We start from the raw sequence: 15319 nt of genomic DNA on the forward strand, positions 1-15319 counted from the left end.
CGCTATATTGTCTGAGCTAGTCTTGAACTCCTGGCTTCAAGCGATCCTCCCACCTCAACCTCACAAAGTGCTAGGATTACAGGCGTGAGCCACCATGCCCAGCCTGTAGATATTTTGTATTGTTTTACTCTTGGATGTGTTCTGATCTTTTCCCCTCAAAAATAGTAGAAATATTAAGTGTGTTCTTTGATTTTTGAATAAACCAGATGTGATTCCAGATGTCTGAATTATAGATTCTGTTTATCCAGCTCATGAAGTCACTCCACAGTTTGTATTGCATAAAGCATCCCTTTGTAACAGTGGGTCCCAAGAGATTGAGGTACACTGATTAACCTCTGGCAAATACTTTTTTTTCCTGAACCAAGTGTCAAGCCCTAGAGCTTCCTGTTGTTTTCTACCTCTAGAATTGTTTGTCTCTTTCTGACCCTCCACATCATCTGCCTTAGCATGTGCACTTATTCTGCATGAAAAAACAGATTATATCCTGTTTAAAACGTCCTTCTTACACTGATTTTTTTTTCTTTAGGCCAAAAACCGAGAGCTCCTGAAGCAGGCAGCTGCCTTGTCCAAGAGCAAAAAGTCAGAGAAGTCAGGAGCTATAACCTCTCCATGACACACCTCAAGGAGGCTCCATAGCAACAGCAAATGGAGTTGTCCAGGGTTAGGGTTGGAGACCTGGCTGTTCTGTGGGAATTGCAAGCTTTCTTAAGAAATCTCTATTTTATTACAGTTATCCTTCTTTGTGCGATTGCAGTGGGCTGAATGGAAACACCTGGTTTGTGCTGTGTTAGACTGCATGCTTGAGTGTTTGGGATTTCAAGCTCGCTCTGTTTCTCTCACTATCAGGACTTTTCTTTTTTCTTCTTCCTCTTCTCTCTCTATTTTGGTTCTATTTTAATTTTTTTTTTTTTTTTTTTTTTTTTTTTTTTTTTTTTTTTTGTGGTGGTCACTGCTCAGTATAATGTGCAGAATGATTTTTTTTTTTTTTTTTTTTTGGTCCATTGTTGCATCCTGCCATACCCATGAGCAAACAGTTTGGCATTAATTATATATCACTGCCACCCTCTGAACTTTGAAAACTGCCACCTTCAGACTTGGTATAATGGAAGAGGCTTTCTCTCTCCAATAAACCTTTTGCTTCAGGGTATACTCTTGGGTTTTTTTCCAGATGTATTATGTATGAACTTTGTACTATGTATAGCCAGAGTTTTATTTATTTTTTAAAAAAGAAACTTTTTCTTGATAAAGGAATAATGGTAGCCTAGCTAGTTCTTGTAAAAGTGATGCCTCTTGAAAAAAAAAAACAGTCCTATTCACTAGCTTTTAGTAAAAGAATCAGATCTTTTCTTTCTTGTTACCTTGGAGTCTTAAAAACATTGCTAAGGTGAAACAATTCAATGCATAAGTATGGAGCTAAGTGCCTTTTGGAGGATTTCTTGGAAGAGCATTTATGGAGATACTTAAGGGAGGTAGCAAAGATTTGAACCGTCTGTCTTTTTAAGTAAGGGCAGAAAGCAAGGTTGTCCAGGTTGTACTGGACACTTCTCTCCCCACCCTTTTCCTGATTGTTTTATGTGATTGATTTTAAATTTGAACACTGCCACTTCTTTAAAAAATAAAATCCTTTATTTGCTTATATCAGTTGTCATACTGGGCTGCTGTCAGAGAACTTTTTTTTTTACATGAACAGATTAAAAATGGAATAATATGGCCAGGCGCAGTGGCTCACGCCTGTGATCCCAGCAATTTGGGAGGCTGAGGTGGGTGGATCATTTGAGGTTAGGAGTTTGAAACCATCCTGGCCAACATGGTGAAACTCCACTACTAAAAAAAAAAATACAAAAATTAGCTGGGACTGGTGGTGCGCACCTGTAATCCCAGCTACCCAGGAGACTGAGGCAGGAGAATTGCTTGAACCCAGGAGGTGGAGGTTGCAATGAGCTGAAACCGCAACACTGCACTGCAGCCTGGGCAATGGAGTGAGACTGTCTCAAAAAAAAAAAAAAAAAAAAAGGAATATTATTTGAACTACAGAGCATTTTGGGGGTCAGCATGAGCTGCTCTAGTAAGGACTCTGAGTCTGATTGGGAAAAATGGTATCACTATACCTTCTCCCCACTCCTCACCCACCCGAGCCCATACACTCCCTGCTTTTCATGGATAGGTATTGAAAACAGGTGCTTCTCAGAAGCACTTTGCCTCAACCAGAGTTATGTGTGCCCTGCCTGTCTTCCCTTCTTAACCCTGTAGGCACATGGATTTACTTTTCCAGGAAAGGGGATAGATTTACATTTCTAGGCATACTCTCAGGTCCTCTTTGTGATGTTTGTGAAAGGAATTAGGGTGTGTCATGTGTGCCATGAAACAACAAAACCAACTATCCTAGAATCATTTATGCAGGGGGTACTAAAGTTAGAAATAATAATGAGGGCAGATAACATTTGTACCTCAGTCTACCAAAAAATTGTAGCACTAAATTTAACTTCTAGGCGTTTCCTGGAAGCAGATGCTCTATAATTTGTGATAGCATTCTCATAAATGGAGTCCTGCACATAATTGGACAGAGATGTGGAAATGGTGGTTTCCTTCTGATAAGGGATACAGTGGACCATGTCGCTTATATATCACCCTATTAGGGGATATAATTTTCCCTTCTAAGCAAGGGAAATGGCAGTGCTAAATAGTTTTGTAAAGTTTTTGAATGAGAAACTTTTAGGTAAAGATAAACTGTCATAGTATTTTTCAGATGCATTTGCACTGACTATGGGAGAAAAATTTGGGGGAAATGACAGTCATGGTGTTTTTTTTTTTTTAATTTTATTTTGAGGACTGAAATTCTGTTACGTGATGTATGACAATATAAAAACATATTTAGTTTTATACTAAATCTTTTTTTAAGGTCTTGGCATTTAATATAAAGTAAATTCACACATTTTCTAACTTTCCATAAGTTCCAAAAAGGGAAAGAAGAAACCTCAGTCTTGAAATTTTGATTTTTAAAGATCATGACACTGTTTTACCATGAAATTGAGTAGCTAACTTTTGGTAACACCTTTTGTTTCTTTGTATGTTTGTAATAATGGACATTTTAAAACAGGAATGTTTTGGTTTGTACAGACTTTGACAAATGTGTGTTAATAAAAATTCATATTGACTCAAGTGTAATTGTTGGGTTTTGTTTTTATTTCTTGCTGATTTACCAATAGACATATCCCATTATCCCCTTCAGCCTAGAAAAGTTTGTCTTGCTTGTAGACTTAAAAAATTAAAAGCCTAACTGCTAATTGGGAATTTCCTGTCCATTAGAGAATAAACTCATTCTCTTTCTTTCTTCTATGGCTTTGTTTTGAGACAAGAGTCTCCCTCAGTCATCCAGGCTGGAGTGCAGTGGCAAGTGGATCACTGAGCCCTGACTTCCTGGGGATTCTCCCACCTCAGCCTCACAAGTAGCTGGGACTACAGATGCACACCACCATACACCCAGCTAATTTTTGTATTTTTTGTAAAGATAGGGTTTTGCCATCCAGGCTGGTCTCCAACTCCTGGGCTCAAGCCATCCGTCCACCTCAGCCTCCGAAAGTGCTGGGATTACAGGCATGAGCTACCACACTGAACCTCTTGGTGATTCTATTTACCCAGTTTAAGTGCTCATGTGATAGGCACTGTGCTAGGCAGTGCAGTTACAGCAGTGACAAAAACAAGTTACTGTCCTTATGGGGCTTCCATTTAGTGGAATATTGGACACCACTCACACCACCATTGTTCCTTGATTTAAAAAGAAAAAAAAAAAATTTTTTTTTCTGAGACGGAGTCATGCTCTGTTGCCCAGGCTGGAGTGCAGTGGCATGATCTCGGCTCACTGCAACCGCCACCTCCCAGGATCAAGCGATTCTCCAGCCTCATTACAGGCATGCACCACCACATTTGGCTAATTTTTTTGTATTTTTAGTTGAGACAGGATTTCACCATGTTGGCCAGACTGGTGTTGAACTCCTGACCTCAGGTAATCCACCTTTTTTGTCTCACAAAAAAATTATTTTGAGACAGCCTTTCTCTCTCACTTACGCCAGAGTGTAGTGATGTGATCTTGGCTCACTGCCGCTTTGACCTCCCAGGCTCAATTGATCCTTCCACCTCAGCCTCCCAAGTAGCTTGGTGGACTACAGGTGTGTACCACCATTCCTAGCTAATTTTGTTTATTTTTTGTAGAGATGAGGTCTCAGTATGTTGCCCAGACTGGTCTTGAACTCCTGGACTCAAGTGATCCTCCCACCTTGGCCTCCCAAAGAGCTGGGATTACCCAGGTGTGAGCCACAATGCCCAGCCATGTTCCTTGATTTTTATTCTTATTATTCAAAACATAATACAGAATGAATCTTCATGAAGTATGAGTGAAAGCTTTTTGAAATGTCATCTCACAAGGAGAGGAATGCATCCCTTTGAAACCCTAGAGCCAGTAGGTTTTAAAATGAGAAGTGCCTTTCAGACACTGTCACTGTTACATCCTGGTCATTCTATAAACTCAAAGCGAATTTTCTCAGAATAAGTTGAAGATAGTTTTATTTTGTAGGCTATGTTTTTGTTTTTGTTTTTGTTTGAGACAGACTCTTGCTCTGTCACCCAGGCTGGAGTGCAGTGGTGCGATCTCGGCTCGCTGCAACCTCTGCCTCCTGGGTTCAAGTGATATTGTGCCTCATCCTCCCAAGTAGCTGGGATTATAGGCATGCGCCACCATGCCCAGCTAATTTTTGTATTTTTAGTGGGAGACAGGGTTATGCCATGTTGGCCAGGTTGGTCTTGAACTCCTAACCTCAGGTGATCCACCTGCTTTGGCCTCCCAAAGTGCTAGGATTTCAGGCATGAGCCACTGTGCCTGGCCTGTTTTTTTTTTTTTTTTTGGTTTTTCTGAGATGGAGTCTCGCTCTGTCACCCAGGCTGGAGTGCAGTGGTGCAATCTCGACTCACTGCAACCTCCGCCTCCCTGGTTCAAGCAATTCTCTAGCCTCAGCCTCCCAAGTAGCTGGGATTACAGGTGCCCGCCACCAAGCCTGGCTAATTTTTGTATTTTTAGTAGAGACAGGGTTTATCATGTTGGCCAGGCTGGTCTCGAACTCCTGACCTCAAGTGATCTGCCTACCTCGGCCTCCCAAAGTGCTGGGATTACAGGTGTGAGCCACCACACCCTGCCTATTTTGTAGGCTATTTTTATGACTACCTTGATTGTGTGAATTATCTTAATTGACTCATTTACTCAGCCTTTAAAACCACTTAGGGTAAGAAAATAGTATAAACAGGCCAGGAGTAGTGGCTCATGCCTGTAATTCCAGCACTTTGGGAGGCCGACGTGGGCAGATCACCAGGTCAAGTGTTCGTTAGACTAGCCTGGCCAACATGGCGAAACCCCATCTCTACTAAAAATACAGAAATTAGCTGGTTTCTACTTTATTTACTGTCCCTGGTGTAAGAACATGTCAGCCTTGATGTTAATTGCACAAATTATGATGCATATGGCACTTCTGCCTGTCCTGGAGGATTGCCTTTAATTAACTGGCTTCCTAGAACATATATACCTATTCACTATGGCATATAAGCTTTGGGTCTAGGGAGTAACAGCACAGAAATTACCTGTCTTGTGGCTGCCCAGGACTATGCATTTGTCCATAAGTTCCCTCAGTAAATCAACCAATACTGACAAATTGGATTTGTCTGCCTCCTCCTTTGTCTTCTTGGCTTCTTGGCATTTGGAGGTCACTTTGCATATACGGCCGTTTCACAGGACAGAGGACAACAAAGTAGAAGAGCATGTGAGGTGGAGGCTATTGTGCTGACCATCTTATAAAATACAATCTGCCACACAGGGAATGGGTTTTGGAACTAAGCCAGATCAGAGATAGCAAGCTATAATGTCCTTCATGTCCTACCTTCAGACATTACACTCCATCATTTCTACAATAGCCTATTGGTTACAGTGGTCAAGTTACTGACACTTTGATGTGGGAAGAGACTGTCCAGATGCATTAATACCAGAAGATGATATTGAGGGTCCACCTTGGAGGCTAGCTACCACATTGACTTTTGGCCAGCAGGATTGAGTAACGGTTGTGTGAACCTCTGGATTTTGAAGATAGCAATAAAAATTACCTTTTGGGGGAAAGTAGTTCGTACTTCTTAGCTATTACTGGAATCCATGACTTCTCCGACTACCAGGGCTTGCCAGGCTGTCCCTCCAGCAAATTATCAACCCTATTTGAAAAGTGAGACCATGTAGTGCTATGATGTCAGGCTGCCTGAAGTGGAAACTTCCTGTCTCTACTTACCTTAGAGTTACTGTGAGGATTAAATAATACATATAGAAGTGTTTTGTTTGTTTGTTTGTTTGTTTTCAGAGTCAGATCTCAGCCAGGCACGGCGTTTCACACCTGAAATCCCAGCACTTTAGGAGGCTGAGGCAGGTGGATCATGAGGTTAGGAGATTGAGACCATCCTGGTCAACGTGGTGAAACTCCCTCTCTACTAAATATACAAAAATTAGCTGGGTGTCGGCTGGGCGCGGTGGCTCACGCCTGTAATCCCAGCACTTTGGGAGGTCGAGGCGGGCAGATCACAAGGTCAGAAGATCAAGACCATCCTGGCTAATACGGTGAAACCCCGTCTCTATTAAAAAAAAATACAAAAAATTAGCTGGGCGTGGTGGCGGGCGCCTGTAGTCCCAGCTACTCAGGAGGCTGAGGCAGGAGAATGGCGTGAACCGAGGAGGCGGAGCTTGTGGTGAGCTGAGATCGAGCCACTGCACCTCCAGCCTGGGCAGCAGAGCGAGACTCCATCTCAAAAAAAAAAAAAAAAAAAAAATTAACTGGGTGTGGTGGCACGTTCCTGTGATCCCAGCTACTCAGGAAACTGAGGCAGGAGAATCGCTTGAACCAGAGAGTCAGAAGTTGCCGTGAGCCCAGATCGCGCCACTGCACTCCAGCCTGGTGACACAGGGAGACTCGGTCTAAAAAAAAAAAACAAAAAGAGTCAGATCTCGCTCTGTTGCTCAAGCTAGAGTGCAGTGGCATGATCATAGTTTACTGCAGCCTCGAACTCTTAGACTCAAGCAATCTTCCTACCTCAGCCTCTTGAGAAGCTGGGACTACAGGCACAAGCTACTATGCCCAGCTACATGTAGAAGTCATGTAGCTGCCAGGCACTCCAGCCTGGGTGAACAGTGCTTGGCACATAGCATGCATTCAATTTTGTAAGCTATTATCACCTATGACTTCTACAGAATCAACATTTTATGTTTCCTAAGAAGGAAGGTGATAGAGGGATAAATTAGAATGAACATGTATGTTTACTTGTTTTTTTGCTTCCAAAGTCACTTTATTCCTAGGTCACTTATAGGCCATCAGACCATTATTGCAACCCACAACTTTTATAACCTCTTTTTCAACTCCACATTACCTACCTCATATATGCCACTTTATTGCATTGATTCCTAGAGTGCCATTTAAGTATGTGTGTGTCTGTGTGTGTGTGTATAAAATTGGCATACACTAAAATAACCCTCCTTAGTGCACAATGAGTTTTGACAAGTGTATGAAGTTGTGTAATCACCACCATAATCAAGATATGGAACATATTCATCAACCCCAAAAGTTCCCTTGTGTCCTTTGGTGCCCTTCCCTCCACATCAGCCTTTATGCAACCACTAATCTGATTTATATTCCTATACCTTTGCCTTTTAGAGAATGTCATACAGCCAGGTGCAGTGGTTCATGCCTGTAATCCCAGCACTGTGGGAGGCCAAGGTGGGCAGATCACCTGAGGCCAGGAGTTCAAGACCAGCCTGGCCAACATGGTGAAACCTCGTCTCTTCCAAAATTACAAAATGAGCTAGGCATGGTGGCACATGCCTGTAGTCTCAGCTACTCGGGAGGCTGAGGCAGGAGAATCGCTTGAGCCTGGGTGGCAGAGGTTGCAGTGAGCCGAGATCGCGCCATTGCACTCCAGCCTGGGTGACAAGAGTGAAACTCCATCTCAAAAAAAAAAAAAAAAAAGAGAATGTCATATAAATGGAATCATATAGGATATGGCCTTTTGTGTCTGACTTTTTTCACTTAGCGTATGTGTTTGAGATTCATCCGTGTTTTTGCATGTCTCAGTAATTTATTCCATGTCTCAGTAGTTTCTTTTTATAGCTGAATAGTTTTCCACTGTGTGGATGTACCACAGTTTATCTCTTCAGCAGTTGATGGACACTTGAGCTGCTTCCAGTTTTTGGTTATTATGAATAAAGCTGCCTTGAACATTTGCATACAGGTCTTTTAATAGAAATGTGTTTTTGGCCGGGCGCGGTGGCTCAAGCCTGTAATCCCAGCACTTTGGGAGGCCGAGACGGGCGGATCACGAGGTCAGGAGATCGAGACCATCCTGGCTAACACGGTGAAACCCCGTCTCTACTAAAAATACAAAAACTAGCCGGGCGAGGTGGCGGGCGCCTGTAGTCCCAGCTACTCGGGAGGCTGAGGCAGGAGAATGGCGTAAACCCGGGAGGCGGAGCTTGCAGTGAGCTGAGATCTGGCCACTGCACTCCAGTCCGGGCGACAGAGCGAGACTCCGCCTCAAAAAAAAAAAAAAAAAAAAAGAAATGTGTTTTTATTATTCTTGGGTAAATATATAGCAGTGGAGCTGCTGAATTGCTGGGTTGTAAGGTAAATTTATTCTTAACTGTATAAGAGACTGTAAAACTATTTTCCAAAGTGACCGTACCATTTTGCATCCCCACCAGCAATATATGAGCACTAATTTTAATACAGTATTATTTGCAATCTAAGTGAATTTCCCCATTAACTCCTCCCTAACAGTCTCCAGGAAGCTCACCATACTGATAGTGATAGTGATACTTTACGATCTTGGATTATTGCACCCTCTACCTCCCAGGTGCAAGCCATCCTCCCACCTCAGCCTCCCGAGTAGCTGGGACTACAGGCATGTGCCACCATGCCCAGTTAATTTTTGTATTTTTTGTAGAGACAGGGTTTCACCATATTGTCTGGGATAGTCTCGATTTCCTGAGCTCAAGTGATCCATCCTTTTGGCCTCCCAAAGTGCTGGGATTACAGACATGAGCCACTGCACCTAGTCCTATTCTGACTTTTAATAACATAGATTTAATTTGGCCAGTTTTGAACTTAATAAAGATGAAATGATACAGATTGTACTCATTTTATGTCTGGCTTCTTCTTCTCCTTTTTTTTTTTTTTTAAGAAACAGGGTCTCGCTCTGTCACCCAGGCTGGAGTGCAGTGGTGCGATCATAGCTCACTGCAGCCTTGACTTCCTGGCCTCAAGGATCCTCCCACCTTGATCTCTCAGGTAGCTAGGACTACAGGTGTGCACCACCATGCCTGGCTAATTTGCATCTGGCTTCTTTAGCTATGCATTGTTGGGAAGAGGTCACCTATGTTGTTCACACAGCAGTAGGCCATTTATTTTTGTGCTCTATAATATCTGTTTATACAAACCTCTGTTGATGGATATTCAAGTTGTTTCCAGTTTGGAACTAGTAAAAATAAATACTGCTATGAACTTCATAATAACACCAAATTGGAAACAATGCAAACATCCATCAATAAAAGAATGGATAAGTAAACTGTAAGTATATTTATATGAGGAAATACTAATCAGTAATAAAAAAAAGACCAAACTACTGATATATGCAACATCATGGATAAATCTCAAAAATATTGTCTTAATTGAAAAAAGCCAAAACTAAAGAATATAAAAAATATGAAGTCCAAGAGCAGACAAAGCTAATCTGTAGTGATAAAAATCAGGAAGTAAAGGCCGGGTGCAGTGGCTCACGCCTGTAATCCCAGCACTGAGAGGCTGAGGCAGGCGGATCATTTGAGAGGCCGAGGCAGGCGGATCATTCGAGGCCAGCCTGACCACGGTGAAACCCTGTCTCTACTAAAAATACAAAAAAATCAGCTGGGCATGGTGGCGCATGCCTGTATTCCCAGCTACTCGGTAGGCTGAGGCAGGAGAATCGCTTGAACCCAGGAGGTGGAGGTTGCAGTGAGCCGAGATCATGCCACTGCACTCCAGCCTGGGTGACAGAGTAAGACTCCATCTCAAGAAAAAAAAAAAAAAAAAAAAAAAAATCAGTAAGTAACTTCCAGTGATGAGGGAAATGGATTAGAAAGGAGCATAAGTCAAAGAAACTTTCTGGGGTGATGATGAAAATGTTCTATCTCTTGGTTTGGGTGTGGAAGTAACATGGGTGTGTCAAAATCCATTGAGCTGAACACTTAATATCTATGCATTCGATTGTATATCAATTATAACTCAGTAACAATCAAATGTAAGGGCTGAGTGTCATAGCTTACTCCTGTAATCCCAGCACTTTGGGAGGCCAAGGTGGATGAATCGCTTGAGCCCAGGTGTTTGAGACTAGCCTGGGCAACATGGCAAGACCACATCTCTACCAAAAAAAAAAAAAAAAAAAAAAAAAAAAAACCAAAAAAAAAAAACGAAAATTAGCCAGGTGTGGTGGTGCGTGCCTGTAATCCCAGCTACTTGGAGGCCTGAGGTAGGAAGATGGCTTGAACCAGAGAGATTGAGTCTGCAGTGAGTTGAAATCATGCCACTGCACTCCAGCCTGTCTCAAAACAAACAAACAAAAGCAGTAAATAAGTATAGAAAAATGCTGCTTGGTCCTAAAAATGCTCCTATGGACTATACCTGGTTTTTGGAACACATATAGTTGGGTATATAGTTAGGAGTAGAATTGCTGGGTCATAAGGTGCATGGGAATCCTGGCTCTGTCACTTAACAGCTGCATGACATTAGGCAAGTACCCAGAATCTCCAGTTTCTTTATCCATACCAAGGAGCTAATATCACCTTGATGGGTGCAAACCCATGAAGACTACTTTCGTTAATTAACAAAAGTTTGTAGTGCTAAGAGACATTTTCTCTAAAGCCACAGATTTTTAGAAAATTTGTTGCTCAAATTATCAAGAAGAATGGAATATACCACTCTTACCTGGAGGATCAGTTACTTTGATGCAGAAGAGCAGCCTCAATTTCTAACGCAGGTGCAGAGCTTCAGATAAGGGGTTTCCAGACACAACATTCCACATTTATCTTGGCATCATGGTTTCCAAGGAAACAGGATCTTGTTAGCTGGGGCCTGATGATAATCCCTTTACACATAGCCTGGTGTGTTTAGGGGCTATCAAAACACTGCTTCTTTAAAAATTTATCTACATTTCTTTCCCCAAATCCTGGAATAACTCACTGTCTTCCTGTGTTTTGTGACATGCTGCATGATTCCTTTGGTGTGCAGTTTCCCTTGCAGCAGCAAGTTAATAAACTTAAATTTTTCTGACTATAGGTGGTCTTTATCAGATGGGTTTTATCTTGAGATTACTGATAATGTACACAAAATGTGTTCATACTGCCTGGCACCTAAGAGGCATTTAAGAAATGATAAAATTATTATTTTTATTATTCATGTGTTAATCCAATAAATGTTTGTTTGACATCCAGTATTTGGAAGGCACAGATTTACTGCTATGAGAGATGATCGCTACAACCTCCGCCTCCCAGGCTTAAGCCACACTCCTGCCTCAGGCTCCCGAGTAGCTGGAACTATAGGCTCAGGCCACTGTGCCCAGCTAATTTTTGCATTTTTGGTAGTGACATGCTTTCGCCATTTTGCCCAGGCTGGTCTCGAACTCCCGAGCTCAAGCAACGATCAGCCTGCCTCAGCCTCCCAAAGTGCTGGGATTCCAGTAGTGAGCCACTGCACCCAGCCTTAAAACGATTTTTATTGTATATGGAGAAAGAAAACAATATTTTTAATTCCTACAAGAAAAATACCTTTACTGAACTTCACTTTAAATAGTGTGAAATGTAAATTTAAAAATTAGGCCGGGCACGGCGGCTCATGTCTGTAATCCCAGCACTTTGGGAGGCCGAGGCGGGCGGATCACGAGGTCAGAAGATCGAGACCATCCTGGCTAACACGGTGAAACCCCGTCTCTACTAAAAAATACAAAAACTAGCCGGGCGCGGTGGTGGGCGCCTATAGTCCCAGCTGCTTGGGAGGCTGAGGCACGAGAATGGTGTGAACCCGGGAGGCGGAGCTTGCAGTGAGCCGAGATCCGGCCACTGCACTCCAGCCTGGACGACAGAGCAAGACTCTGTCTCAAAAAAAAAAAAAAAAAAAAAAAATTATCAGGACTATCATATAGGTTAAAAAGTGCAATTTACATGACTTGCTATAAGATTTGACATAAAACTACAGATTCTAAGAAACAGTAAGGGGCCGAGACGGGCGGATCACGCGGTCAGGAGATCGAGACCATCCTGGCTAACACGGTGAAACGCCGTCTCTACTAAAAAATACAAAAAGCTAGCCGGGCGAGGTGGCGGGCGCCTGCAGTCCCAGCTACTCGGGAGGCTGAGGCAGAAGAATGGTGTAAACCCGGGAGGCGGAGCTTGCAATGAGCTGAGATCCGGCCACTGCACTCCAGCCCGGGCGATAGAGCAAGACTCCGTCTCAAAAAAAAAAAAAAAAAAAAAAAAAGAAACAGTAAGGTTGTATAATAATAACCAAAACAGGCCAGTGCGGTGGCTCACGCCTGTAATCCCAACACTTTGGGAGGCCGAGGCGGGCGGATCAACTGAGGTCAGGAGTTCAAGACCAGCCTGACCAACATGGTGAAACCCCATCTCTACTGAAAATACAAAAATTAGCCGGGCTGTGGTGGTGCATGCCTGTAATCCCAGCTACTCAGGAGGCTGAGGCAGGAGAATTGCTTGAACCCAGGAGGCAGAAATTGCAGTGAGCCAAGACTGCGCCATTGTACTCCAGTCTGGGCAACACAGCAAGACTCCATTTCAAAAATAAAATAATATAACCAAAACAAGAGCCCCCAGATGTTATCCATCTCTTTCTAGAGATAGGGAAAAAAATGCTCTCAAATTCTCCAACGAAAAATAGAGATGGCCACCCTTAAAAAATCCTAAGGGGCCGGGCGCGGTGGCTCACGCCTGTAATCCCAGCACTTTGGGAGGCTGAGGCGCGTGGCTCACGAGGTCAGATCGAGACCATCCTGGCTAACACGGTGAAACCCCGTCTCCACTAAAAATACAAAAAACTAGCCTGGCGTGGTGGCGGGCGCCTGTAGTCCCAGCTACTCGGGAGGCTGAGGCAGGAGAATGGCGTGAACCCGGGAGGCGGAGCTTGCAGCGAGCCGAGATCGCGCCACTGCACTCCAGCCTGGGCGACAGAGCGAGACTCCGTCCCCGCCCCCCCAAAAAAAAAAAAAAAATCCTAAGGCTGGTGGGTGGATCGCTTGAGCCCAGGAGTTCGAGACCATCCTGGACAACATGGCCAAACCCCATCACTACAAAAAATATAAAAATTAGCTGGGCGTGGTGGCTCACGCCTGTAATCCCAACTACTCGGAGGCTGAAGTGGGAGGATCTCTTGAGCCCAGGAGAAGGAGGTTGCAGTGAGCGGAGATCGTGCCACTGAACTCCAACCTGCGTGACAGAGTGAGACCCTGTCTCAAAAAAAATTAAAATAAAATAAAGAAAAAACCCTAAGGCCATATACAGGCTCATTCACTTCGGGTCTCCTTTCATCCAGGCAAGCAGCTTTCTGTCTTTGCATTTTCCAAAGACTGCAAAGCAGGCTGGGGTGGGGTGGGGTGGGGTGTAGAACACAGGAAGCGCAGCCAGTTCCCCTTCACTTCTCACCATCTTGATCTCCTCCCAAACCAAAATCCTATGTCTTTCCTTTTAACATACGCTTACAGAAATGCAGTCTTCTGTAGGAAAATTGAGGTCATGCATTCCAAATTATTTAAGGGTATGATTTTTAAATTTTAGGAATCTAGTTCTCCAAGAAATACTGGTTTGGGATATAGATGAACGAGCTATTTGGGAGAGATTTCGATGAGAATGAATTTTAGAGAAGTAGCGAGGTGAGGAGAGAGTCAGTTTAGCGTTTGGGTTTTGCAGTCAAACTTCAGCAAGGCGAACTAACCTCGCTGGTCTTAATTTTCTCATCGGTAATAGGGAAAATAATAATGCTAACATTGATGAGTTACTTTACTTCAATATTTAAAAAACCCACTCTCCGTTATCTATTCTAATGATAAAAATATAGATAGAGCCTCATCCCTTGCTGTGAAAAATCTTATGAACAAGTGAATTGCGGTGAGGATTCACACATAGTATGTGCTTAATAAACATTATTATTTTACTGTTTAGATTAGAAGAGGGGTGGAGGGAGAAATGAAAGCGGTTTGGAAACCCCAAATACTACCAAAGCCCTGGGGATGGAAGTGGAGAGGAATTTCGAGTTACGATTTGGTTCCTGGTCTGAGTTTCAACGTTGAATACTCCCATATTTGGGCCTGAATTCTCAAAACAGAATAGGATGTAAGGGCTGAGATCATCTGGTACAGTTTTATGCAAATCGAAAATTCTTGCCTCTTGTCAATGTGCCCTGGCAAGAAACAACACCTCCACCCCAGCTCATCCAATCTCAGCCCCAACTAGGTGACGTCATCTCTCCGCCCCGCAACCCCCAAGCCCCGGGAGTCCTGTCTCTAAGCTACAGTCCCAGCCCCAGTCCCAGCGGCGCTTGCGCACTTTGAACCGGGGCGGGGAGGACGCGTGCGCGCTGCGTGAGGGCGGGACTAGTGCGCACGCAGCCTTAGCTCCTTCCCCGCCCTTGCTCTTCCCAGTTTCTCCGTCAGCCTGCGGGTCCCGGCTGGCGGCTGCTTCCGGTAGGAGAGTGGTGTAGGGCGAGCAGGTCTCAGCTCCTCGTCATGTCATACGGTCCCTTAGATATGTACCGGAACCCGGGGCCCTCGGGGCCCCAGCTCCGGGACTTCAGCAGCATCATCCAGACGTGCAGCGGCAACATCCAGCGGATCAGCCAAGCCAGTGAGCCGGGGTACCGAGCTGGGGGGCGGGAGCTGTCCCCGGGACAGGCCTGGGTGAGACTGCCGGGTCGCGGAGCCCGGCTGGGGCTATGGCCGAGGCCACACCTGGGGCTGTCTCGGGCTGTCCACCCTGGGGGCGGTGGGCTTGCCTCCCCCAGTCTGTCAGGCCCGGGCTGCCCGAGGGTCCCCGGCCCCAGCTGAAGCTTGAGCTGCTTCTCTGGAGTTCTGCCCTCACGGTGCTGGGACCAAAACAGCCGACTTGACAGCCCGAGGGTGGGAAGGGGAGTGTGTGTCATCTTGAGAGCTGTGAGTGCGTTGACTTGTTGACTTGGCGCAGTGGTCAGCCGAGTTTCTCCTGTCATCCACCTTC

General features: G+C 44.3%; 2 protein-coding genes across 3 annotated transcripts in view; both read left to right on the forward strand.

Annotated features, from left to right (window-relative positions):
* The window catches only part of FAM76A (family with sequence similarity 76 member A), a 40355-nt gene extending 37195 nt beyond the window's left edge, over window positions 1–3160 (forward strand). For both annotated transcript variants that reach the window (XM_010380368.2, XM_010380369.2), the window contains one exon: window positions 527–3160. In XM_010380368.2, coding sequence (XP_010378670.1) covers window positions 527–613 — 87 coding nt within the window. In that variant the 3' untranslated portion in view covers window positions 614–3160. The remainder of the gene's footprint in view (window positions 1–526) is intronic.
* An 11519-nt stretch (window positions 3161–14679) lies between these two features.
* Window positions 14680–15319, forward strand: part of STX12 (syntaxin 12) — a 53192-nt gene continuing 52552 nt past the window's right edge. The window contains exon 1 of the mRNA XM_010380367.2: window positions 14680–14950. Within this exon, the coding sequence (XP_010378669.2) occupies window positions 14833–14950 (118 nt within the window). The 5' untranslated portion in view covers window positions 14680–14832. The remainder of the gene's footprint in view (window positions 14951–15319) is intronic.

This window comes from Rhinopithecus roxellana, chromosome 12 (genome assembly GCF_007565055.1).
Source record: "Rhinopithecus roxellana isolate Shanxi Qingling chromosome 12, ASM756505v1, whole genome shotgun sequence".
NCBI classification, from domain to species: Eukaryota; Metazoa; Chordata; class Mammalia; order Primates; family Cercopithecidae; genus Rhinopithecus; species Rhinopithecus roxellana.